This window comes from Mauremys mutica, chromosome 2 (assembly GCF_020497125.1).
Source record: "Mauremys mutica isolate MM-2020 ecotype Southern chromosome 2, ASM2049712v1, whole genome shotgun sequence".
In the NCBI taxonomy this organism is placed as follows: Eukaryota; Metazoa; Chordata; order Testudines; family Geoemydidae; genus Mauremys; species Mauremys mutica.
Window position 1 is genome coordinate 23,988,896 of NC_059073.1, and position 24,643 is coordinate 24,013,538.

General features: G+C 43.3%; 1 protein-coding gene across 16 annotated transcripts in view; it reads left to right on the forward strand.

Moving 5' to 3' along the window:
• The first annotated feature begins 657 nt into the window (after positions 1 to 657).
• The window catches only part of MTSS1 (MTSS I-BAR domain containing 1), a 175,256-nt gene continuing 151,270 nt past the window's right edge, over positions 658 to 24,643 (forward strand). For 9 of the 16 annotated variants that reach the window (XM_045004251.1, XM_045004263.1, XM_045004250.1 and 6 more), the window contains exons 1-2: positions 659 to 1,505; positions 24,277 to 24,338. In XM_045004251.1, coding sequence (XP_044860186.1) covers positions 1,434 to 1,505; positions 24,277 to 24,338 — 134 coding nt within the window. In that variant the 5' untranslated portion in view covers positions 659 to 1,433. Of the gene's footprint in view, positions 1,506 to 2,663; positions 2,680 to 24,276; positions 24,339 to 24,643 lie in introns of those variants that run through there. The other 7 variants (XM_045004247.1, XM_045004257.1, XM_045004249.1 and 4 more) reach the window with 3 other exon arrangements.

Sequence of the window (24,643 nt, forward strand, 5' to 3'; positions counted from 1 at the left end):
TAGCGTGCTTGACTTTACAACCTTAATAATATTCTTCTAACATGGTTTTTGTTGTGTGCACTATATTTAAAATTACATGACAATTTGGTAACTAAAGGGGCAGGCTGTGGGGAGTACAAACACAGCCTGACAGAGGGTAGAAAAGGCTGTTGATTGCAACACCACACACCCTTGCTTTGGTTAGGCCATTAACCCCTCTGGGCATAGGCCCTTTGCATATCAGGATCTTCTCACAGGCCACCTCTTGGGGCTGGGGGAATGGAGGGGCAAAGCCATTGAGAATCAGTAGCACCCCACCCCCTCCCAAGTTGGGAACAGAACCCGGGCACCGCCTCATGCTGGAAGACCCAGCCGCCTCTCCCGGAGCCCGGCCCCGCAGCCCCACCAGTGACACCCAGAGCAGAGACTCGAACCCAGCACCCTGCCGTTCCCCCGCCAGCATCCCGCTCCCACACCCGTGCGCGCTCTAGAGCCGGCAGCTACCTTCTGCCCACCCGCCCCGTCTCCCTTTAACCAATCAGCAGCGGCGGGGCGGGGCTGTGCTCGTGACGCGCCCGCGCCGCCGCTCCCGGGGAGGTGAGATAGGCGGGCCCGAGCACTGGCGCGCGCTCGCGAGGAAGCTAGAGGAGCTGAGGGAGAGCCCAGCCATAGCCCAGCACAGGGGCACGAGACGGGGCAGCTCTGCCGGCTCGGGGGCTCGCGGGGGTTGCAAATAAAGCGCCGATGCATCCCGTGCATTGGGGCTTTCTGGAAACACTAGATTGGTAGTTGGCTCCTCTCCGGCCGTGGCAGCCAGCCGGCCGAGTGCATTAATAAATGCGGTGGGGCTTTTAAAATTGAAATATTAATTTGTGGCTCTAAATGCATTAGGCTTTTTGTTTTTTTTGGCAAGCTGTTGATTTGTTTTGTTAAACGCGCTTTACTTTCTTTTTTTTTAAGTGCAAGCAGTAGCGTGGGTGTATTAAATGCTTTTCTTTGCGATCAGATTTGTTGCCTTAAATGAATAGTTATTTTGCTTTTTTTTGGTAGGCAGCAGATCTGGTGCATTACATTTATTTTTAAACAGCTGATGCTGTTTTAGATTGAAATACCAGGTTTGATCCTACTTGTGGGCATGACCCATTATGCACAAGGATGGATTTTGTTGTTGCCCTTGTGTGGGGGGATAGTAGCAGCTTGATTTTAAATCTCAGGATATTTTTGGGGATTGTTGGGGACTGTATGTAGAAAATAGACACCAATAACATTGCGATTTTTTTTTCAAAATAGATAAGGATTTCACTTATTTTCCCTGCTGCCTTTAGGTTCGCTTTTTTTTTTTTTTTTTAAGAGCTGCTCAGGTTTTGTTGAGGTGGGAGGTTGGGGCGATTTTTTTTTTTTAGGGTTGTGAAATTGCAGCAGTGTCTGTCCTCCTGTGTGATCGAGCTGGGAAAATGGAGGCTGTGATAGAGAAGGAATGTAGTGCGCTTGGAGGGCTCTTCCAGACCATCATAAGCGACATGAAGGTAAGTGATTGAGAGGGAAGTGGGGGACCAGGTGCTGGGAAGCCATCTAGTAACCTTTGCTGGGTAAACTTTACAAGCAGCACATGATTGCACCATAAATTCCAGCTGCATTGAAGGGTCATTGCATTAGCTCCCTACCCCACCCAAAGCCCCCTTACACTAGTTTGTAGATGAGGCAGAGACCCTGTGTTTAATCTTCTGGATGTGTGTTGGCATCAGTTATAAATGCTCTTTGCAGTATGTTAGTTAATTGTTGATGGTTTTGACTCCTGAGTTGCTTGCAGGACACCACCTCCTTCTCCTGCAGTGCCCATCCGTGAACATTTAAGTTTGGATCTCTTTACCTTAGGGCCAACATTTCCTATACCATTTTTAAAAACCGTTTTAGGTTGTGCAATTCCTGACAATAATGCAACAAGGCCAGAAGTGATTGTGTAGGACACCTATTATAGTGTGTTGGAAAGCCCTGGGGTGGGGCTGAAAGGGGCAATATAGGCATCGGTATACCACCATGATGAGTGCCGTATGAAAATCTGGACCTACAGATACTAAAAAGTATATTTGTTTTTCTGGGATGAAACTGTATCTTAATCTGTGATTAATTTTTTTGTATATGGTATGTTCATATGGATGGTAACTGCCCTTTCCTGAGTCTGTTTAAATGCAAAGTGCATCAGTTCTCATAGCTTTGCCCCCTTGCAAACTGAAATCACAATCTACAAAGATCGTTCTTGTGAGGGAGCCATCAATTAAGGGGTGTTGACTGCATCCTTGACTGCAAAGGGCCTCTCTGCAGGATATATTTATAAATATAAAAGGATGGTGAGGATCTTCTAGCCTAGTCTTGTTTACAAAAAAAACCAAACTACAGTATCTCCGTAATAATGGTCCTAAACCACTACAGCTTAAAATAACGTTACTATGGTGTTTGCAGCTCTTCTTGCGGAATACTGTAATGTTCTCCTTAACAAGGGCAAGATGCCTTGCTCAGATGGGGTATAGATGCGGGACTAGGTTTGAGGGAATCCAGCTATAATCTAAATACAGCCAATAGTGAAGTGTTACATCACAGTATTCTAAAGCAATGATTCCAAACAGTGTATTTTTAATTTGTACAGGACTCTTCCCAGAAGGGCTGGGAAGTGAGGGTGCCAGGTGGAGGTAGTTCTCAGAGGTGAGGGATTCACTGGTGGGTGTGGATGTGCTCTGGATGGGAGCTCAGTTTTACTAGCTAAAATATAATTTACAGTGAGGCACATATAAATGAATGTTTTTTGTGTGTGTATGGAGTGGGGGCGGGGAGGGGGGAGGTGTCTTGTCCAGGAATTATTTTTTAGCATGGATTCACATGCCTTTTCATCTAAACAGATCTAGGGAGATAATTAAAAGCATGGTTTGTAAAGAGTAGGCAGGTTTGGGAGAGAGATTTGTGTGTATCAGAAGAATGTTGCAATTATTGCTGTCATGTTCTTCAAGTGTGATTTTCCAAATTTTGCCTTTTTTTTTTACATTAAGTGTAGGTTTAATTAAAAAGACAAAACAAAAACCAACCTCCACCCCGTAATAATTTTCATTAAATATACTTCAAAAAGAACATTTAGCAGATGTTTTGTTCTGCCAGATTAAATCTGTTATTTTTTATTTAAATAGAGAAGAGCAGAACATGTCATTACTTCTTTCCTATAAAAATGATGCATCTTGTTTTGCTGCTGCTGTTGTGTGTGTTTATTCACTGTTACATGTACGGAAACCCTGCTCACTGGAAAGATTTTAACACAGCTGCTTTACAGAAATGGGAACAGGTGTGGATTTAAAAAAAATCTTTAATAGTAGTGGAACCTGTTTTTTAGACTGAACTCTAGAAGGGGTGTATTAGATTTAAAGAAAACGAACACTGCACCAATTCTTACCCCGGTTGATCACTGTTTAGATAAACAAGCACAATGTTCCTTATTGTTTAGTCTAAACAAAGCAATTAAATTACATCAATGCAATTAATGAAACATTAGCTGTTTTTACTAATTATGTGCAAGGATAACGACAGTTTACAAAAATAATTACTTTTTTCAGAGATTAATGGGTGCTTCCAGCTAGCTGTACGAAATGGTCCTTAGAAAGCTAAGTTCCATTTTACTGCAGAGGTACAAGTGGAACTGTGGGGGTGGACTCCTTGCAAAGCTGTTGGGATCTGAGCAGGGATCTGCCCACCTATCCTGTTGCAGGATCTGTCCGTAATTCCCATAATGGGAAGGCTATAGCCAGAGCCCTGTGTACTCTGCAATGGTGTGGAATTTGCAACGGAATCCAGCCCTTTCATTTTATTAATTTTTATTCTTAGCCATTGTGATTTTGATGAAAACCCCCCAAATATGAACAGTGTGAACAGAGGCTCTGAGAGGGGGTCAGGTGTGCGGCGCTTACCTGGGGCTCCAAGGTGGTGCAGGCCGGGGGGCTTCCGTGCGCTTCTGTCCCCAGGCACCACCCCCTCAGCATCCCATTGGCCACAGGGGTGCAGAGGAACAGCCGTACTGCCGGGGCCCCTGAGGGGGATGCGGCAGGTGGGGCCAAGGGAGAGACCTGCCCCAAAACTGCTGAAGCCCCGTGGGCCACTGCTGAAGCCCCGTGAGCCGTAAGTTTGAGACTCCTGGTTTAAACTGTGTTCAGCACCAGTCCAGCTGTCCTGTTGTTGATGCCCACCTTTCCTTAGAGTGGACAAGGCTTCTGAGCCTGTAAACAATAGCTCCAAAGTGAGATTTCCTCCCCCAATAGACTCAATGGTGTGTTAACACTGAAACCTAATGGTGACTGTGTTAGCATGCTTAACCATGTAACTAGTGCTGGTCGTCTTAGCAGAAACATTGAACTCGTTTGCTTCTAGTCCACAATCATAAACTGCTTCTCTCAATTTCCGAAGTGCCAAAAGTCCCAAATCTTCTACAATGCAGGTTGGTTTCAGTGCAAAGTTTGGCAGCTATGCGTAAATTAAAAAAATTGCAGCATTGTATAATTAAGAACATAACTGTCATACTGTGTCTGACCAAAGGTCCATCTAGGCCATCTTCCGACAGTGGCCAAGGCCAGGTGCCCCAGGGGGAATGAACAGAACAGGTAATCATCAAGTGATCCATCCTGTCACCCATTCCCAGCTTCTGGCAAACAGAAGCTAGGGACACTGTCCCTGTCCATCCTGGCTAATAGCTATTGATGGACCTAGCCTCCATGAACTTATTGAGTTATTTTTTGAACCCTGTTATAGTCTTGGCCTTCACAACATCCTCTGGCAAAGAGCTCCACAGGTTGACTGTGCGTTGTGTGGAAAAAATACTTCCTTTTGTTTGTTTTAAATCTGCTGCCTGTTAATTTCATTTGGTGACCCCCAGTTCTTGTGTTATGAGAAGAAGTAAATAACACTTCCTTGTTTACTTTCTCAATTAAATTGAATATCAAATTAAATAATGCAAGGAATATTGTATTGTTCATTTTAATATATAATTCAGTAACCCCTCCCCCTTTCATTTTTTATTTTATCTTATTCTGCTGTGGAATTTACAGTTTGCTGTGTAGGCAAAATCCAGGCACTCTGCTGCAAAGTTTAGGTCAGATTTATCACGGAGTACACAGGGTCTTCACTATGACAGACTCATGTTTGACGTGTTCGCGTCTGGTGCCATGCTTGGTATTTTTGCTCCAGAATCAGGATTTGGCAACTTCAGAATTCAAGAGAATCATAGAAATTTAGCTGTACGTATAGTCCATTCTTAATGAACTATTGTTCCCTACAGTCTATTCTTGAGGTGATAACGTACAGATGTTATATGTAAGATTTTTTTCAAAGTGGTCCAAATTAAAAAATAAACACTTGCTTTGTGCCCTCTGAGGAGTAGATTTATATGGTGTGCTAACATTGTTCAGGTTTCCCTGTGAATGTAATGTACTTTCTGTAGCTCCCTGTGGGAAGATAGCATTTGATCTGAATGGATTGTAACTCCTTTCTGGAAACAAAATACTGAGAAGCTCTGTACAGTAGTATGCTGTTAATTTCTCGTAGCATACAGCAAATATATGGAGATCATTTTGGGGTGAGCTTTTAAAGAGCATGTTTCAAACAGTCCTATCTTTTGATGCAGAGCATGCTCCCCCTTTTCAGTGTTGCTCTTCCTTTCCTTCTTATTCCTAATTCTGTGCTTTTCTTAATTTATTCCCTCCGGCTCCCCTTTACTCTCACTATTCCACGTGATCATTACTCTCTCCTCCCCCACCCCAAAAAGGAGCTAAGATACTGTGTGCCACTCATCACTCTTGTATGTTGTATCCTTTTCCCCTAACACACCCTTCATCTGTTTTGTCTGTTTAGGCTGTAAGCTTGTTGGAGCTGTTGCTCTGAGCAGCACCTGGTTGAATGGGGCCCTGATCCTGATTGTGGTCTCCAGGCATTCCTAGCATACAAATAAATGATAACAGTCCTACATTGATCATATCCATGAGTTTGCTTGGGCTTAAAGATACAAGAAGGGGATATAAATTTTCTCCTTGGAGAGTAAAAACACATTTCTAAGGAAGGATCAGTGCCCACCTCCCTAATAAGGGATGGAAATCCAGAGGCCTAATGATAAGAGAATATAAATTTGTATAGTCTTTTAATTGAAGTCTCCATGAAGTAATTGAGAGCAAAGCATTGATGTGACTTTTATTTTAATGCAAAGTTGGAGAGGTACCACTAACTTCATTCTGTCCTGTTGTGGCTAGTAATGCTCTTTTGGATGGGAATGTGGCATCATTGCTGTCAAATGTTCAAGGCTGTTGCTGGTAGAGATAGAGAAAGGATAGAAATCTGAGTGGGCCCAAAAGAAGAATAGAAAAGAGAATGTATTTGTGTGGCTGAGAGATGAGAAATATTAAGTACTGAGGATTTTTCCGATTCTCAATGTATTTTCAGTATGGGCAGGTTGAAGAGTAGTTAAACCGTGTACATGGCAAAACTTGGCACGAGATGCACAAGGGAAATGGCTATAATTCTTGAAGCAATTTGGTAGTTAGGTCCTTACACTGATTCAGAGGTTAGGGAAAGCTGGTGGCATTTTTGTGTGTGTGTATTTGATATGAACACAAGGAAATGCACGTTTGAAAAACAGATGAAAATATTTGTGATGTGACTCAAGCAATGCTAAGCCATTGTTGGGATGAGCAAAGTGCTGAGCCAGTTACCGCACAAATATGGCGTTAAACGGTCCTGGTCCTGTGATCAGATCTGTACAAACACGAGGCTGCCCGCATGTATCTGCTTCCAGGACCCTGACTTTATTTTGTATAGCATCTCTCAAACAAGCGGTCTCTAAATACTTTGGAGTAAGCCGGTAGTAACAAAATTGAAGTAAAATATAGATATTACAGCTGAATTTAGAGTCTGGCTGCCATCCAGTTTCTAATATGGCTAGCCTTATTTTCTTTTAATGGTTAACTTAAATGCAAAGCACAGGTGTAGACTTTGGGGGAGGAGGGGGGAGATGAGAGAGGGACTTCTTCCGTTACCCCAATGCATACTACATTAGAATGTACATGTTGCTCTCATGATTCCTGAAGACAAGCTTTATTTCAAGCATAGGGACTCTGGTATTTATACTATACAGTGTGCTTCTTTTTTTCTCCATGCAGCTTTTTTTTTAGAATAGGTGTTTTGCTGTCAACACTTCTGTGGATAGCAAATACAGCTGATTGTTTGCAATTTGTGCAAGCAGCTAGTTTGCTTTCTCTGAAATTCTTTGCTCTTTATAAACAGCTGCAGAATCTTTCTGCAAGTGTCTTAAGGACTTCAGAAGGAAAAATTCTCATGAATTTATCACGAAGCTTGAGGGATGGTCTAGGAGAAGAAATACTGAATTCTTATCAATGTATTGGGCCTACCTGTGTGTTCCATACAATTGTGGCAGAGCTGTGAGAATGCATAACTACAGCCTCTTTTTAGCAGCAAATCCTCAGCTGGTGTAAATCATCTTCAGTGGAGTGATGACAATTTACAGCTGAGGATCTGCCCCTCAAGTCTTTAGAGGACAATTTTGTTTCCTGCTATAGTGTGGAGGGGAAAAAATACTTAAAAATCCTTTCAGATCAGGCAGAATCCCATAGGCTACATAGTAAGGTTTCCAGTGTCGTAGCCTAGAAGAGATTGTGCAGCTTTCCCTAAAAAATACAACTGACGGAGCAAATGTTTGAGAATAACGAGACTGTGTAATTACACACTCAGAACTGGTTAATACAGAGTTCACCGCTTCCTCGGTTCTGAACCTGGAAAAGATGCATTAAAACCAGCAGTATACAATAGCCAGTGCTGTACTGTGTATGGATGTCTCTTGGTCACATATTTGTTGCTCTAAGTGATGGAGCACTTTTGTGTATCTGTATAGAATATTTTCCAGAAGCACCACTATCATTGTCTTTGTTTTCAGCTTTTCAGTTACAAATCCCCAGTTTTAATCAGGAGGGAAGTAGCGATCTGTCCATGGAAATCTCCATACAGGATATTCGATGGGGGGGAAGACTCCCATGACGCAGAGCGGAATAATAAAATGACAGCTGTACTTAAAAGGTGCATCAGTCTACTTTGAACCCACAAAACCAGGGGGGCTCTGAATTAGTAAGGAGGAATCCCCCCAAAGGGCCTCTCAGCAGGGTGGATTTGTTTTCTTTGTGTTTAGATTCATCAGTTTAGTATTATATATTGTTGTGTCGAATGTTAAGCACATAAAAATTCCCCGTTGAGTCATTGAGTCAGTGGGGCTGCTCGTGTGCTGAAGTGCTTTGCTGGATTGAAGCAATGATTGAAGGAATGCTTGGCACTAGGGTTGAGCCCATAGTGCATTTCATCTTCAAAGTGCTCCACAAACGCTAGTACCCAGCTTCACAGGAACCTTAGGAATATTTATCTCCTCTTTAACAGAAGGGCAAAGTCAGGCTTGGAGCTTTGGTGACGTTTCCCCCAGGCTGTAAATGGTACAGGCCTTAGAAGAAGGATTTGAGTTCAGGAGTTTCTGGCTTTCACTACTGTGCTCTCTGAGGCTGATCATGATGCACCCCCACCCCCGATGTACATGAGGCCAAAAACACTGGGCACAACTGTGTTGGTTTTTAAAGGAAGGGGCTGATTGGAACACTTCAATGTGTAGGATTATAGTGCATGAAGGATCCATAGCTGGCTATTCTGTGAGTAGCTGTTTTATCTCTGTCTGTCGCCCCCTCATTAGCCAACTACAAGCTGTTGAAGAGGTGAAAGCAGAGCAGTGCTGTGCTATTTGTGTTAATCTTAGGATGCAGGTTGAGATACCAGCTAGTGCATAACAATCGAGGCCAGCGGTTCTCAAACTTCAGCAACCTGAGGACCCTCATTTTGATTTAATTTTTTTCGTGGACCCCTAAGCCCCCTGCTCACCCCACGCCCTGCCCCCACTACACCCCTTCCCCGCAAGGCCCCACCCCTGACTAGGCTGACCAGATAGCAAGTGTGAAAAATCAGGACAGGGGATGGAGGGTAATAGGAGCCTATATAAGAAAAAAAATATCGTGACCGTCCCTATAAAATCAGGACATCTGGTCATCCTACCCCTGACCCACCTCTTCCCGCCCTGCTCCACCCCTTCCCCTCTTCTTCCCTGCCTCTTTCTACCCCCTCCCTGGTGTGCCCTCCCCCCCCAGTGCCTCCTGCATGCTGGGGAACAGCTGTTCCCTCGGCATTCAGGAGGTACTGGGAGGGAGGGAGAGGAGTTGATCAGCGGGGCTGGCAGACCCCAGTTTGAGAAACGCTGATCTAGGCTATGTCTGCACTAGGACTTTTGTCAGTAAAACTCTTGTCGGTCAGGGGTGTGAAAAAACCACATCCCTGACCGACATAAGTTTCACCAACAGACGCTCCAGTGTGGACAGTGCTGTGATGGGGGGAGATGCTCTCCTGCTGACATAGCTACCGCTGCTTGTTGGGGGTGGTTTAAATATGCCGATGGAAGAGAGCTCTCCCGTCGGCATAGAGCAGCTACACGGGAGACCTTACAGTTGCGCAGTTGCACAGGTCTAGCCGTGCTGATGTAAGGTCTATGGTGTAGACATAGCCCCGTGTCTATTATAAGTAAAATTAAGCGAGTTAACTTGTTGTTGTGTTCGGTGCTAGTAATGATTATTCTACCTGAGAAATTCAATTTATGCTACCAAAGAGAAAGGGGTTGGTGGTGGCGGCGTGATATCACCATCAGTCTGAGTCCTCTTTCTCTGTAAACTAGCAATGCCACCATGTTTGTGTGTTGGACCCTGAATGTTGTTGTGAAATAGCTTTTGTTGACATGCATCCGACGAAGTGGGTATTCACCCACGAAAGCTCATGCTCCAATATGTCTGTTAGTTTGTAAGGTGCCACAACAGAACTCTTTGCTGCTTTTACAGATCCAGATTAATACAGCTGCCCCTCTTATACTTGACTTTTGCGTAGTAGCTCTGTAGTTGAGGGTGAGTTAGCCCGTCAATTTTGAGTTGGTAATAACTGTAGCCCCAACCTTTTCCAATTCTTCTTTGCTGAAACTTGGCATAGGTGCTTAGCTTGGGGCTAGGAAATGATTTTATTTTTCTCTTCTGAGTTAGTAATAAACTTGTAATAAACCGATGCATACCAGTGAATTTTGAAGCTACCCAAAGGGTAAAACCCCCAAGAGAACTCCCTTTCTCCCTGTGTGCTGCCTTGACAGCTGTGATCAGCTGAGGCATTTCTCAACAGCTGGGGAAAAGATCTTTGGTTCTGGTAATCGTTTCATCTGCTGGCCTGAGGGAGCTTGTGTTAGACTTAACCCTGGGCATTGAAACCACGGGCATCTCTTCTATGTGGGTTTTGCCGAAGAAATCGTGTGGACTTGGTGGTGCATACTTTGCATGGTGTGACTCTTGTAAAGGAGACACTGGTTAGCACATAAGATGCATAAAAATATTGTACAGTGCACAGAGACCGTGTGGTGAGGGGCACTGTTATACTTTTTTTCACTAAAAGGGCTGTGTGAAATTTTAGCCGATCAAATCCCAGTGCTGTTAATGGAGTTACCCGGCCATGCGTAGGCCCTGGCATTGCTTTGAGAATTTACCCCGTATGCCTTAACCAGAGTGAATGCCTCTTGAAATTTTAATAATCTTAGTTTTGATCCAACTGAAATATTGTGGGTTTAAGTGTCTGCTGTGCATACACAGGAGCTGATTCATAATGTTAGAGTGGATGAAAGGCTTCTATTGATGAGTCTCTGTGGAGAAATCCTCCCTTCAGAGTTTCTCACGAATTTGTCATTCTAATCTGAATTGAAGAACATGTAACTAAACATTTCCCCGTGCATACTTCTTTAGAATCATCTTCTTGTGTATATAACTCTTTTTGCAGAATGCGCCATCGGATACTAGGTCAGGTTCTCCCATACCTGCAGCAGGGTAGCTTTTTCCCCCCCTTCAGACAACTTTCTCTATGTAGAGAGAGAGTCCAGTTAGACTTCTCATCTTAATGCAGGTCTGCTTATATTTGAGAGGGACTTTCAGAGTGAAAAAAAATGAAAGGTATTCAGTGGGTGTGTATCCTCTCACATTGTATTAATACATTTTTCTCAACATATTTGCTAATTTTCCAATCCGTTTGTATTTAAACTTACTGTCTCAAAGCTAAGTTTGCTAGGTCTTAACCTGTAGTGAATAATGTAGTTGTGACCAGGGGCGGCTCCAGGCCCCAGCACGCCAAGCGCGTGCTTGGGGCGGCAAGCCGCAGGGGGCGCTCTCCTGGTCGCCGGGAGGGTGGCAGGCGGCTCCAGTGGACCTCCCACAGATGTGCCTGTGGAGGGTCCGCTGGTCCTGCGGCTCCGGTGGACCATCAGAGCCGCGGGACCAGCGGACCCTCCACAGGCACGTCTGCGGGAGGTCCACCGGAGCCGCGGGATTGGCGACCAGCAGAGCGCCCCTCGCGGCGTGTCGCCGTGCTTGGGGCTGCGAAATGGCTAGAGCCGTCCCTGGTTGTGACATCACACTTGTTGGCAGCTGGTGAGTGGCCTGACTTGGTCTCAAGCCAGGATGTTATGGGCAAAGAAAGGAGAGGATGCTTTTAGAGCCTAAATATCTTGGGCCATTCCACCCTTGACATCTCACAGACTGATGTGATTATGACAATACAGTGTGTGTACTTCACTGCTGGATCCATTTAGTTGTGGGCTATTGGGATGTGGACTTTATTCCAATAAGAACAAAGCGAAGAAAATGGCTCTCTAATAACAAATTACACCTAATTCATATTCCTCACCTCCTTCCCTTGAATTTTTTATAGTTACTATGCTCATTAAATTGCCATATTCCAAGAGGTGGCTGCACATCAGTGCTCCAGAATTAGTTCTTGTTTGTGTTCAGAAAGTGCTTTGGGCGTATCTAAATCAGTGGTGGGCAACCTGCGGGCTGCATGCAGCCTGTTGGATGCCCACCACTGATTTACATAGTAGAGATACTTTTTCCTATGGTGCGGTGGTTCTCTTCTAGAGTTTTCCATAGACTTCCACCCTGACTGGATCAGTTTCTTGAGTTGATCAAGCTGTTACAAAACTCCTAGACCAGTAGAGGTGGTTCCATAACATTTATAACAAACTTAACCTGCACAGGCTTTCCATGGAAGTCGTTAGATTGTGTACATTGCAGCATTGTGCGATTGCACAAGATCCTGAAAGTAAAAGTGGCTAGTCTCTTTAGGTTGTCTAGGCCAGGGTTTCTCAAACAGGGGTCACCGCTTGTGTAGGGAAAGCCCCTGGCGGGCCGGGCCGGTGTGTTTACCTGCCCTGTCCACCTGCCCTGTCCGCAGGTCCGGCCGTTCGCGGCTCCCGCTGTCCGCAGTTCACTGCTCCAGGCCAATGGGAGCTGCTGTAAGCAGCATGGGCCAAGGGACTTACTGGCCGCCGCTTCCAGCAGCTCCCAGTGGCCCGGAGTAGCGATCCGCAGCCAGTGGGAGCCATGATCGGCCGGACCTGCGGACGGGGCAGGTAAACACACCGGCCCGGCCCGCCAGGGGCTTTCCCTACACAAGCGGTGACCCCTGTTTGAGAAACCCTGGTCTAGGCTGAGAGAAATAGAAAAGAAAACAGTAGCATAAGTAGTGGAAAAATAGGTTAGACTTATTTTCTTTTTAATCATCTACTGCAATGGTTTTCAACCTATGGTCCGTGGATGCCTGGGAGTCTGTAGACTGGCTAAGATGCCCAAAGGGGTCCGCACTTCCATTTGAAATTTTTTAGTGATCCGCAAATGAAAAAAGGTTGAAAACCACTGATCTACAGTCTTTTGATCTTGAAACGCAACACAGGCTAAACCACATTTTTAACTTGATTTCCTATGATTTGTCACTGCTTTTAGTTGTTCACAGTACAGCCTCTTAAACGTGATGCTTTTCCATTCCATGAAGTTGGATTTGAGATGCCTTAGTTTTGAAAGGAGATGAAATTAATGTCATTCTCTTCTTTAACTGTTAACTACAACATATCATTCCTGGCCCTGCAGGGGTTCTGGGTGAATAAAGAGTTTCTTTGGCTGCAAAACCATTGCATCCTAAATCCTTGCTCTATGTATAGCATTATCTTTTTCTTCAGTTTTGGAACTCTTCATGAGATTACGGGCTTGCCCTTACCACTTGTGAGAGGTTCTGTGCACACTTGCTTCTCTTTTGAACAAAGTTGCATTCTGGGTACCCACTGTTCTCTAAATGAAACTAAGTGGGGAAGTTATTTTTCACTTGCCTTTCAAAAATAAAATAAAACAAAACAGTGCAGAGTTGCTTAATAGGGGAGTGCTGTCCTCTTTGATCCCACGGGTGCATGTATATCAGTGATGGGTGAATGGGGATGGCTTCACTCTCAAAGGAACTGAGCACCTGTAGTCAAGAAGATACATGTGCTCACCACCTTTGTAAATCAGGCCATGCATATAGTTTGTAAAGAATCCGTCAGAGTGAAATGATGTTTATATAAACATGAAGAGGCCTTGCATCTGCTTTATTCTAATTATCTATCAACAAATTAAGGATAGATGTATTTTCGTCTAATACAAAAATATTCTAAGATACTGGTTATGAATGATATAGAGAAGGTAGATTGAAACGTCTATTTGTCCTTTCTCATAATATAAGAACAAAAGGATTCTCAATGAAATTGAAAGGTGGCAAATTTAAAAGCTGCTAAAAAGAAATATTTTTTTTCAGTGCAGTGCACAGTTAGATTGTACATTAGATACCATTGAAGGGAAGAGATGTCCAGGATTTCAAAAAAAGAATGAGATACTTATATAGTTATCAAGAAAATCCATAATGGTGACTATTAAACGAGTTTTGGAAGGGATATAAATTGTCATGCTTCATGGCATAAGACAGCCTTTAAGTTTGGGGGTTAGGAGGAAACTTTTTCATGGTGGCAGGCTATCTCATTAATTACCTTTAGCTGGTTTTCTCATCCCTTCCTCTGATGCATCTGGTATTGGCCACTGTCAGAGACAAGATACTGGTCTAGATGGACCTCCGATCTGGTCTGGTCTGGCGTTGGAAATTCTAACAGTACACAGATTTTGAAAACTTGGCTTAAATTACATTGATATTTCTCATGTTTATGCTATACGATTAACAAGATATGTTTTGGCTGGAATATCAACCAATGGAGTAACTTTTCTTTTAAGAAAAGTTTGAAATGCAGTATTTTAATCTTATGAAATTGAAACGCTATTTTAAATGCTTGGTTTTAAATTAGTTCATTTTGACATTGCAAAACAAACTGGAAATGCTCAAGATCTTGTATGATGGAGCGTATGGTGCATTTGGTGTTGCAAAAACTTCACGGGTTGATTCACTTAACTGGAATATTAATATTGAGAGATAGGAAAGGGAAGTGTGTGGGAAATGAATATGTCAAAATCACTTGCACCAAAGCAAGATACAAATTGATAATGAAGGCAGCAGTAATGAAGTGCTGTTTGTTAAGAGGCAAATAAAATAACATCCTAGAATACATGTGCTATTATTCTAGATCTGCGTGAGGAATGAAATAGAATGAACTATTTCTGGACCCTGCCTGAGTTTACGTTTCAGCTCACTGTAAGATGGTAGTTAACCTGACATTTTGTTGGGAAACACATTGAGCTGAAGATACTTCATCAAGTAGGTTCTTTAATTATTTTTAACGTCAACTTTCTGACCTGAAGAGTGGAGGAACCAGCCAGCTTAGAGGGAATGCTACCAATGGGAAAGAAAATTATTACTGTTAAGATAGTAGGGAAACTTGGAAAAGGGATCCTAAACTTCAAATTGGATTGTCTGTTGTGTGTCAAAGATGATCTGGGTTTTTTTTTCCCCCAAGAGCTTTTATGGTCTTGTGAATGGCTAGACAGTCTAACTTTTGAGTTATGTAAACCATCCATGGATTGAGCAGAGAAACTAGCAATACTGTTTGCTAGTGTTTTGTAACTTCTGCTCTCATGGCTCTTGCCAAGTGCCCTTTTCCCTTGTTGACTGATTTAAAAAAAACAACACAAACTGTTTGCAGCAGATGTTCTGGTTTAGCAAACTGATTTTTCAGTCACTATATCTCCCCCCACATGTTGACATTTGTCAGTGGTAAAGGTCCATTTTAAGGCCATTGTTGTATTGCTTCCCCTGGGTATTTCTTGCTCTGTTGTCCATTGAAGTTTCTTCGGCAGACTTGGTGTCCTTTATGTCCAGTCTAGTGAAGTAGTGCTTTGTGTGTAACCTTTGTATGTTTGTACAGCACCTAGCACAATAGGCTCTCTGTTTGGGGACATGGTGTTGTGCTCATATTACTAATCATTCTAGTGGTTGTGGTAACCAATGAGAGGGAAGTTTTGTTGTGGGTGGATAAGATTTTAGAGTTGTGCCTTTTATTTTATCAGGGCCGGCTCTAGGTTTTTTGCTGCCCCAAGCAAAAAAAAAAAAAAAAAGAAAAACACACACCTCCGAGAGCACAACTCCCGAAGCAAAAAAAAAGAAAAAAGATAACCTCCTGGAATGCTGCCTCTGGAATTGTGCTGCCCCAAGCATGTGCTTGTTTTGCGGGTGCCTAGAGCCAGTCCTGTATTTTATATTTTCATGGCATGTGTTCAGGAGTAGAGTTAATATTGTTTTGTTGTCACAGGACAGATGTGCAGTCTGTGGATCTGTTACTAGTGTGTGAAATTTGGTGACAGAATTGCAAACTTAAGTTTAGTTGTACAATTATGCTAAAAAAAACCAAGAAGGAAATCACCAGTTAACTTTGAGAAGTGTTAACACAGTGGTTTTCAAACTTTTTGTATTGGTGATCCCTTTCACACAGCAAGTCTCTGAGCATGACCCCACTTATAAATTAAAAGCTGGGGGTGTGTGTGGTAATTTAATGTGGGGCTGACAACCCAGAGCCCCCGGAGCTGACAGCTCGTGACCCCCATGTAATCACCTTGCAACCCCCTGAGGGGTAACGATCCCCATTTTGAGAACCCTGTGCTAACGCCCATGATTTTTGTATTAATGTCTCTAAACAGTGAGCTGTTAATGTGATAAATGTGGGTTGCAGGGAGGGACGCTGAGGCTTGAGGTGAGGAAGTGGAGATTTCTGGCTTTGATGAGTAACACTACTGCTCTGCCCGCTGCAATCACCCTGCTTCCTTCCCATTTTATTCTTCTTTTGCTCCTCGCACCCCAGAGGGACTGTCAAACCATCTTCTCATTTTTTTCCCCTAAAATAGGTGGTACATCCAGGTCATCCTGTGACGTTCAGATGGTTCTGTTAAAGGTTGTGTATGTGATGGACAAGCAAAGAATCAAACTTTTTTGCTGCCTCTTTTGCAGTAATTGTCATTGGTGAATGTCATAGGGGGAACTGAACCCAGCCCTGGCCCAGACTTGCAGGGGCCAGGGAGAGGCACCTGTTCTGCGGCCGCAGCCCCGGCGCCATGGCAGGGAGAGGCGCCTCTCCCCTCAGCCCAGGTGCTGCTGCGGGGAAAGAGAGCTGGGGGGAGTCCTCTCTCTCCCCCCTGTAGCCCCGGAGACCCTCCTGCACCCCCAAACAGCTCAGCCCCAACCCAACCCTCTGCCCCAGCCCTGATCCTCCTCCCAGACTCCGAACACCGCCAGCCCATCCCCACACGTGCACAAGATCCAAAATACTCCCCTCTGCCCAGAAAAAGCCATGACCCTACCACTAAGTTTGTGACTGGGGCATGGTTAGTATGTGACAGGATTTGTCCAGATGCTAGTAGGCCTGGGTAATGCACCTCTGAGGCTTAAAAGAGCATCCTGGGCTCCAACGGCTCAAGCCTAATACCTTTAGGGCAGTGTTCCCCAACCTTGGGAGGCCGCTTGTGCAGGGAAAGCCCCTGGCGGGCCGGACTGGTTTGTTTACCTGTCCTGTCCGCAGGTCCGGCTGATCGCGGGTCCCACTGGCTGCGGTTCACTGCTCCAGGCCAATGGGAGCTGCGGGAAGCAGCGCGGGCTGAGGGACGTACTGGCCGCTGCTTCCAGCAGCTCCCATTGGCCTGGAGCAGCAAACCGCGGCCGTTGGTAGCCGCGATTGGCCGGACCTGCGGATGGGGCAGGTAAACAAGCCAGCCCCACCAGGGGCTTTCCCTACACAAGCGGCGTCCCAAGTTTGGGAAACACTGCTTTAGGGGAACCAGCTACTGTATGTGCCCTTGAGGGGACACGGTTTGGCGTTTTAATTGTGAACTGGCTAAATACTGACAGGGTAGGACTCACTGTTTCCTTTGTCAGCCCGCAGGCTAGTCAGTCAGGGAGGAGAGGTAAAAGCAGAAAGACAGTGCCCTGCCCACCTTTGCAGTACATGAGTCACCTGATCTGAGGAGAGGACTCATCCACGCTACAATTAATCACCCATCAACTAACTAATTAAGCAATGAGATATAACGAGGGTATACTATTATGGCCTAATAATGACACGCCTTGGTGGTTGGTAGGCAAGCAGCCAAAAACAGAGCGCTGCTTAACATCAAGGTGTGTCACTGTAGATACTTTGGAGTGTCTTACTGTGGCAAAATATACATTCCAAAGAAAAACACAGTAGTTGACATTTAAAGAACTAACTTCTTCAATAGGCATAAGGTTAGTTCTGGGAAAATAGATCCCTAATGATAAATCATTAACATTAAGAAACCTCCCAAAAACCCAACCTACAAATTACTGACTTGTCCTGTAAACCGTGAAGTTGCTCAATAGATGGCCCCAGGACTTATGTCCTAAAGCTGATCTTCTGCCCAACACGCCCTTCACACTGTGAACAGGGTTTGAAAGATAAAGGAAGCCTGCCCCTTTTACAGATAATACTTGAGCTCAAATGACTCTGACATTTAAAGAAAAAAATTGATTTCCTTTATCAGCTGTTTTGAAATCAGAAATTTCAGACTGAACAGAGGTAGCTGTGTGAAACATTGCACTTAAAAACACTTTGTTGTTGTTCTTCCAAAGTAGTCTTAAATCACACTAGGATTTTTAGTCAAAGCAAGTATAGAGTTGCCTTTCCAATTAATTAAAAAAGTAATGTTGCATTAAATATTTCTTAGGATGAAATCTTACAAATTTAATGGACGTTCTGTCTATAAAGTACTTCCATGGCCCCCTGTTGTTGTATAGTATCTGAGCACCTTTCAATCTTTTATCCTCACAACACCCCTTTGAGGTAGGGAAGTACAATTATCCCCACTTTACAGATGGGGAACACAAAGAAACCAAGTGACGTGTCAAAGGTCACACACACAGTCTGTGGCAGAGAAGGGGTTTGACCCCAGGTCTCCCACGTCCTAGGCTAGTGTTTTAATTAGTGGACCATCTCTTCTTCCCATTTGCTTTCCATAAACCTCACCCAGGTGGTCCTGCATAAATTGTTTCCTCAGCTGGAGGAGACAGGATAAATACCTACCATCAGATCTTGAGACCCAATGAGTATCCTCAACTCCTCCTGCTTTGACTGGGAGTTCAGGGCATTCGGTACCTCACAAGATTAGGTTGACAAGAAGTATTTGGTTGAAGGGTTCAAAGGGACACCATAATTAATACACATGAATTAAATTCCAGAAAAGAGAGAGAGAGGGGTGAGGAAACAAACTGCTAATTTGGCTTCAGAAGGGGCTGATCCTGAGGGTTAAAAGCAAAGAAGTTTCTACTGGAATAGGAATAATTGGAAATCTACAAAATATAAGTTTGTATAGAAGATTTGTGGGTGAGAGATCAGAGCTGTGGAAAAGTAGAGTGAGTTATTGCTAGCCAAGGGGGTTATATTATATTAATTAATGCTATAAATGCAGTACAGATAAAAACCACAACACACACATGCTGCTATAAGGTGGGATTATTGCTAGATTGCAGGTGAACAAACATTCAAGGATTCAATTAGGGTTGAATTAATAAATTGCTATTTTGGTATCAAATTAAGCTAAATCGCGATCAGCCACTCTTAGATCAGTTTAAGAATGTCCACATGAAAGGATTTGTACTGATTTAACTAAATCAATTTTGAAACCAATTTAATTACATTGATACAGTTTCTGTGGGTAGGCTTAAAAACAAAGTGAACCAAGGTTTGTGGAAGTGGTAGATGATGATTTGAATTTGATTTCTGTGTGGCAAGGTGGTACCACAAAATCTTCCCTTCCCAAGTTATATTTTGTCTATACTGTCTCTCAAGTCTCCCTGTGACACAATTAAATTAATGACTGGTGTCAGTATTCTCTGTACCATTAGGCACAGATAGCAGTGTAATGCTGCCACTGAAATGGCAGCATAAATAGACTGCTTTGGTAAGCTTAGTTGTCAACTTGTATTTTGCTTGAGAATCCAGTAAAGCCTTAGGCCCTGCTGTTAATTGTCAGAGCTTCGAAGGTTCCTGGCATATACATACATAATGCATACGTTGCATATAGACGGACTAGCCAGTTTACTGTTGAGAGGAAAGGGTTCAAAGTAGTAGATATCAGTATTACTGATAAGTTTAAGGAAATGGCAATGATTAACTCATCAGTGGGTGTCTTGCATTTACATGGCTGACAATTCTGTCTTAACATAACACTTTATTCAGGGTCTTATAATCCTAAATAAGATTTTAACATCCCATGAGGTGTAGACATACTTCAGGTTCATATACTCAGTTCATTAAAATAAATGTGTGTGAGAGGTGTCATATTGATATCTCTAGAGACTGCAATTTTCTCCACCCACAGGACAGTCACAGCTAGGACAATAGCAGGGCATGCTTCTCCTACCTCGGTGTAGTGTTTTAATTCTGGACAAGGACTTCTAGGTATGAGAGGGAAGGGCCTTCTTCATACGTATTCACCCCTGGGCCTTTCTTTTAGAGGTTGCCAGCTGTGGAGTGACTTCTTGTTTGTGAGAGATGTGGTCACTGGACAAGAATTTCCCATTACACACACGGGCCATTCATTCATGGCTCTCTATGGATAGCAAATTGGCTACTGACCTTGGCTAGACTTGAATCAGGAATTTAGGGCTTGTTTTCACTGCAGGGTGTAAATCAAGCTTTGCCCCCAGCCCAATTCCCTCCCCATCTCTAGCCTGAGGTAAATGATGTTTTAAACTCAAGCTAGCTGGCCTGCTAGGGGTGTGGCTGGAAGCCCAGTTGCTGTTGATGCTTGAGCTAGTAATGCAGTGAGGATGCAGCTACAGATTACCTTTTGAATTAGCACAGCTCCTAATCTCCTAATCCAAACACTGTATAGCTCAAGTCTTTTACCATGTGGCTGCTCTCACTCAAGCGAGGCTGGCTCAACAAGGACCTGGCGCTAACTGCTGCAGTGAAGACAAGCCCTTAGATGGGTGAGGCTGTGTAATTCATTATCAGTCCTCTGATTCATTCTGTTCCTCTCTGGGTATTTGCTGTTAATGATGGAAAGGTCAGTGTAGTGTTCTGGCATTTCTTGAGCTAAGGAGTCTTCATTTCTCATGTCTAATAGGTAGTGTATTAAATTAATTACATTGTGAGGTTGCTGGTGTTCGGAAGGCAGCGTATAGCCTAAATGTAAATGCTCCAGTAGTCCAGATTTGAGTTTCCTTCACAGTTCCAGATGATGGTATGGAGGTCAAATGTAAAAATCATCTCTTTGTATACTGCCAGCCAGTGCGTTTCATAAGGCACTGATGTAGCAAGGTACTTAAGGACATACCTGACTAATGTGGGAGTATTCATGGGCTGAAATTTCAATATGTACTTAGGCCCTGATTCAGCAAGGTACTTCTGTGATCAGTGTTACAGTAACAACAAGAACAATCCAATTCTGCAAGTGCAGAGCCACTGGCTGTAAAAGTGGTTTCTAAAGGAATTGTGAATGTGGGAATTACAAAGATGCCTCCTCACTTCCCCTGGTGTTCATTAAGGGTGGGCCTTGTTGATGTAGAGATGTCACCTGGAAAAAAAACTCAGGGTAAAATCATGGCCATATTGAAGTCGATAGCAACATTTTCATTGATTTCAGTAGAGTCAAGATTTCAGCCTTATACTTCAGTGTCTGCGTGTTCTGAAGCTGACTTTAATTATATGTGGTAAGCTTCGTGCTGGGGTTTGTCTCTGCTGACATTTCTCAAAGTGGGGGGGGGGAGGGATGCATGCCAATCAATTAGCTCTGAACTTGATTAAGGAAAAGCACTGTAAAAATGAGGCGTCTAAGACTCATCAGCGAGCTGAGTTGAAATAATATTAGGAAACGGGGAATCTGAGAACAGTAAGTACCAAATTGACATGAAATTGAATATGTTGTATGAAACTTTTTTGGGGGAAACTGGTGCATCCTTTTGTACCTGCTGCTGTCTCTTTTGCTCTGAAGGTATCCCTTTGATTTAAACCTGCAAAGTACAATGCTCTTCTTTTCAGATAAATTTTGTTTTGGTTTAGCAAATCAATACAAGATTGGTAAAATAGAGTTAGCCTCTTCCATTAGGCAAAAAGATTTTGGGGGGCATTTAATATCTTGTCCTACTTATTGACAGTGATACTCTGGATACGCTACCATCACTAGCAATTTTAGGGTGTGAACCTGAGTCACTGATTTCAGTGGGAGTTACGAGTAGGCTTGCAGGGTCAGGTTCTTATTTTTATAATCCACTGGATTATAGTTGGTAAACACATTGTGATCTGACATTCTGATTTGCTGCCAAATAGAGTAGTAAGCAAAAGAAGCCAATCCTGGTGCAGAATTCCTGTAAGATTGGGGTGTTAACAGATACAGTATTGCATGATATTTACAAAATCTGAAGAGTAGATAATGTCTACAAAAAACTTGACAATGGCTAGTGCCCTGATATCAGTGCCCATCATGCTGACCACTGTTGTCTTGTTTCCTTGTATTCCCCAGTCAGTATGACTGTATCCATCTGTTTTTTCTCTTGACTTCTATTTAGATCATAAGCTCTTTGGGGCAGATACTGTCTTTTTGTTCTGTTTGTACAGCACCTAGCACAATAGGGCCCTGGTCCATGCCTAGGGCTTTTAGGCACTATGCCTATTAATTATTTATATTACCAATCTTCTGTCTCATTTGATAGAAGCAGAGATGACACCTGTTGGGGCAGATATCCCTTACTACAAACAATTATATTTGCATACAATAACTTCCCATTTGGAATGCATATTCTCAGCTATGGGCATCTGTTTGATCTAGGCTTGTACCATGCCGATTGCTGCAGTAACTGAGTATCTTGCAAATTTATTAAAGTGAACACGGTCTCTTTTTCCCTCTAACCCCTAGTCAGTTGGAATTATTTGGGGGAGGGGAGACGTACAGCTGATTGTACTGTGGTGAGGGGGCGGGGAGAAGCTAGGTGAAAGGGGGACTCAACACTTATTCTGAATAGAGCGGTTGTGGTAACGGGGGCTACCAATTTATCCTAATTGTGAGCTCAGCTGAGAAGAGTGAATGAAAGTCCGTAAGATGTCACAGTAACCTATACCTATACCTATACATGGTGATGGGAAAAGGTGCAAAAGGGAGACTGACTGAATTAGTCCTAACAAAAAGGCCTACTGATATAATTCAAGAACAGTGTTAAGATGATGCTTGGTAACCAAGAAAAGCCTGGGGACAGGAAAACAATGAACCAAAATTAGGGTATTGGAAACTAGGCCTAATTGGTGACAAAATAATGAGGACCAAGAGTCCTCAGAAGGAAATTTTAGGGGATGACGACAATGATGGCTGATTAAATGAAGGGGGAGGAGCGAGCCTCACTGTCATGGCTGCCATCCCCACTGTCTACTGGGACCTGGATCTTCTTCGTCCTAATCCTGAGAGGTGCTGAGCAGACTGGGCCAGAGAGGAAGTTAGATGACATTGTCACCTCCACTGGCTCTGGCTAAACCCTGAATACCACCTGGGATGTGAGACTTTGTCCCCTCCTCCCTCTCCACACAGTATGTCATTTTCCGTCCACACCTCATTTCTTATCTTTGCTATCCTTCTCCGTTTGCCTTTTGTCTAATTAGAGTCTGTCTTAGCCAGCCAAAAGTGTGTATTTTGCTACACTGCTGTGAGCCTGTGATCAGAAAGAGGCTGTTAAAAGCAATGCCCTAAACAACCCATTGCTGGTATAAGTTTGCCAGGTCTCAGAGTGGCCGATAAAACCACGTGCTGTGCCTGTGATTTTCCAGCAGAGAGATTGCAAGTGAAAGTCAACACCAGAGACAAAAGCTGCACTTTGTCTTTGCTGTTCTTTCTTCTCTCTTCTTGTGTATGTCTTGTTTTATCTAAACAGGGTCAAACTTCAACTGCATTTGTAACAGCTCCAGCCCATCTCAACTAAGTTTCCCTCCAAAAAGGACAGTTGTTATCTTTGATACCATCTGAAAGACTGTCAAACAAGATGTTTTACTCATATAAATTCTCCCCAGATAGAGTGGAAAAAGGAACGAGGGATGTTGTTCAAATGAAAGCCTTATTCTACATTTCAAATGCTTTAAATATTAACTGTTTCCCCTTTTTTTCTTTATCTGTAATAACATCTTTTTAACCTTTTTAATTGTGTTTGCCATGGTACTAAGCAGGGCTAAGGGCTCTGTGTGCCAAATCTTATTTGACACAGTTTAATGTTAAACAATTTGGGGGGAGATCGATCTAAGTTCTAAGATCAAACTCCTGTTCTTTTTGCGGATACAGACTAACATGGCTGCTACTCTGAGATCTAAGTTACGTAGCTGAAGTCGACGTACTTAGATCTACTTATCGCGGGGTCCACACTACGCAATGTCCCCTTGCGCTTCTCATTCAGGCAGGGTACAGGAGTCGATGGCAGAACAATCTGCGGTTGATTTAGTGGGTCTTCACTGGACCCGCTAAATCGACCGCTAATGCATCGATCGCCATGTGTCGATCCCTCGGTAATTGTAGACAAGCCCTAAGTGGCTTGCCCAAGGTCACACAGGAAGTCTGTGGCAGAGTAGGGATTTGAACTTAGGTCTCAAGTCCTGGGATATAGTGTTCTCTCTGCTGCTTATGTTCAACAAACAGGCAGCCTGAATTCAGAACCAGTGTGAGTTTTTTTTTGTTTAATGACAATGTAGTTTTAAAGGAACAGCAGATAAATTGCTAGAAAAATGTTACACGGCTCAAGGGATGGACATTTATTAAACAAAAAGTAGACTTTATTGCTTTATTTTGATCATTCGTATTATCTCAAACAGAATGTCAAAATAGAATGGCCACTAAAATTCTCATTATTAGTTTTTTGTTTTTTTTTTCCTTTCAGGGAAGTTATCCAGTTTGGGAAGATTTTATAAACAAAGCTGGGAAACTGCAGTCTCAGCTAAGGTAAGTTTCTTATCACGCAGCCCATCCCCTTGGCATGTGTGAACATGCTAGGCATCCTGTGTAGTTCAAATGGTGCTTCATCCTTGATAGTCTGTTTAGCATGTTTTTAGTTTAGCTTTTCTTTTAAATATTTCATATTCAGAACTCATCAATGTAATTTCTGTGTGCCACCTTTTACAGTTTTAGTATATTTTAGAAAAATAGCTAATTGTCCACACAGGACGGTAAGTTCTTTTCACATTTTTATTCTTTCATGATGTGGCCCCATCTGGAATATTATTGAAAGATGGTTGATTTATTTTGAT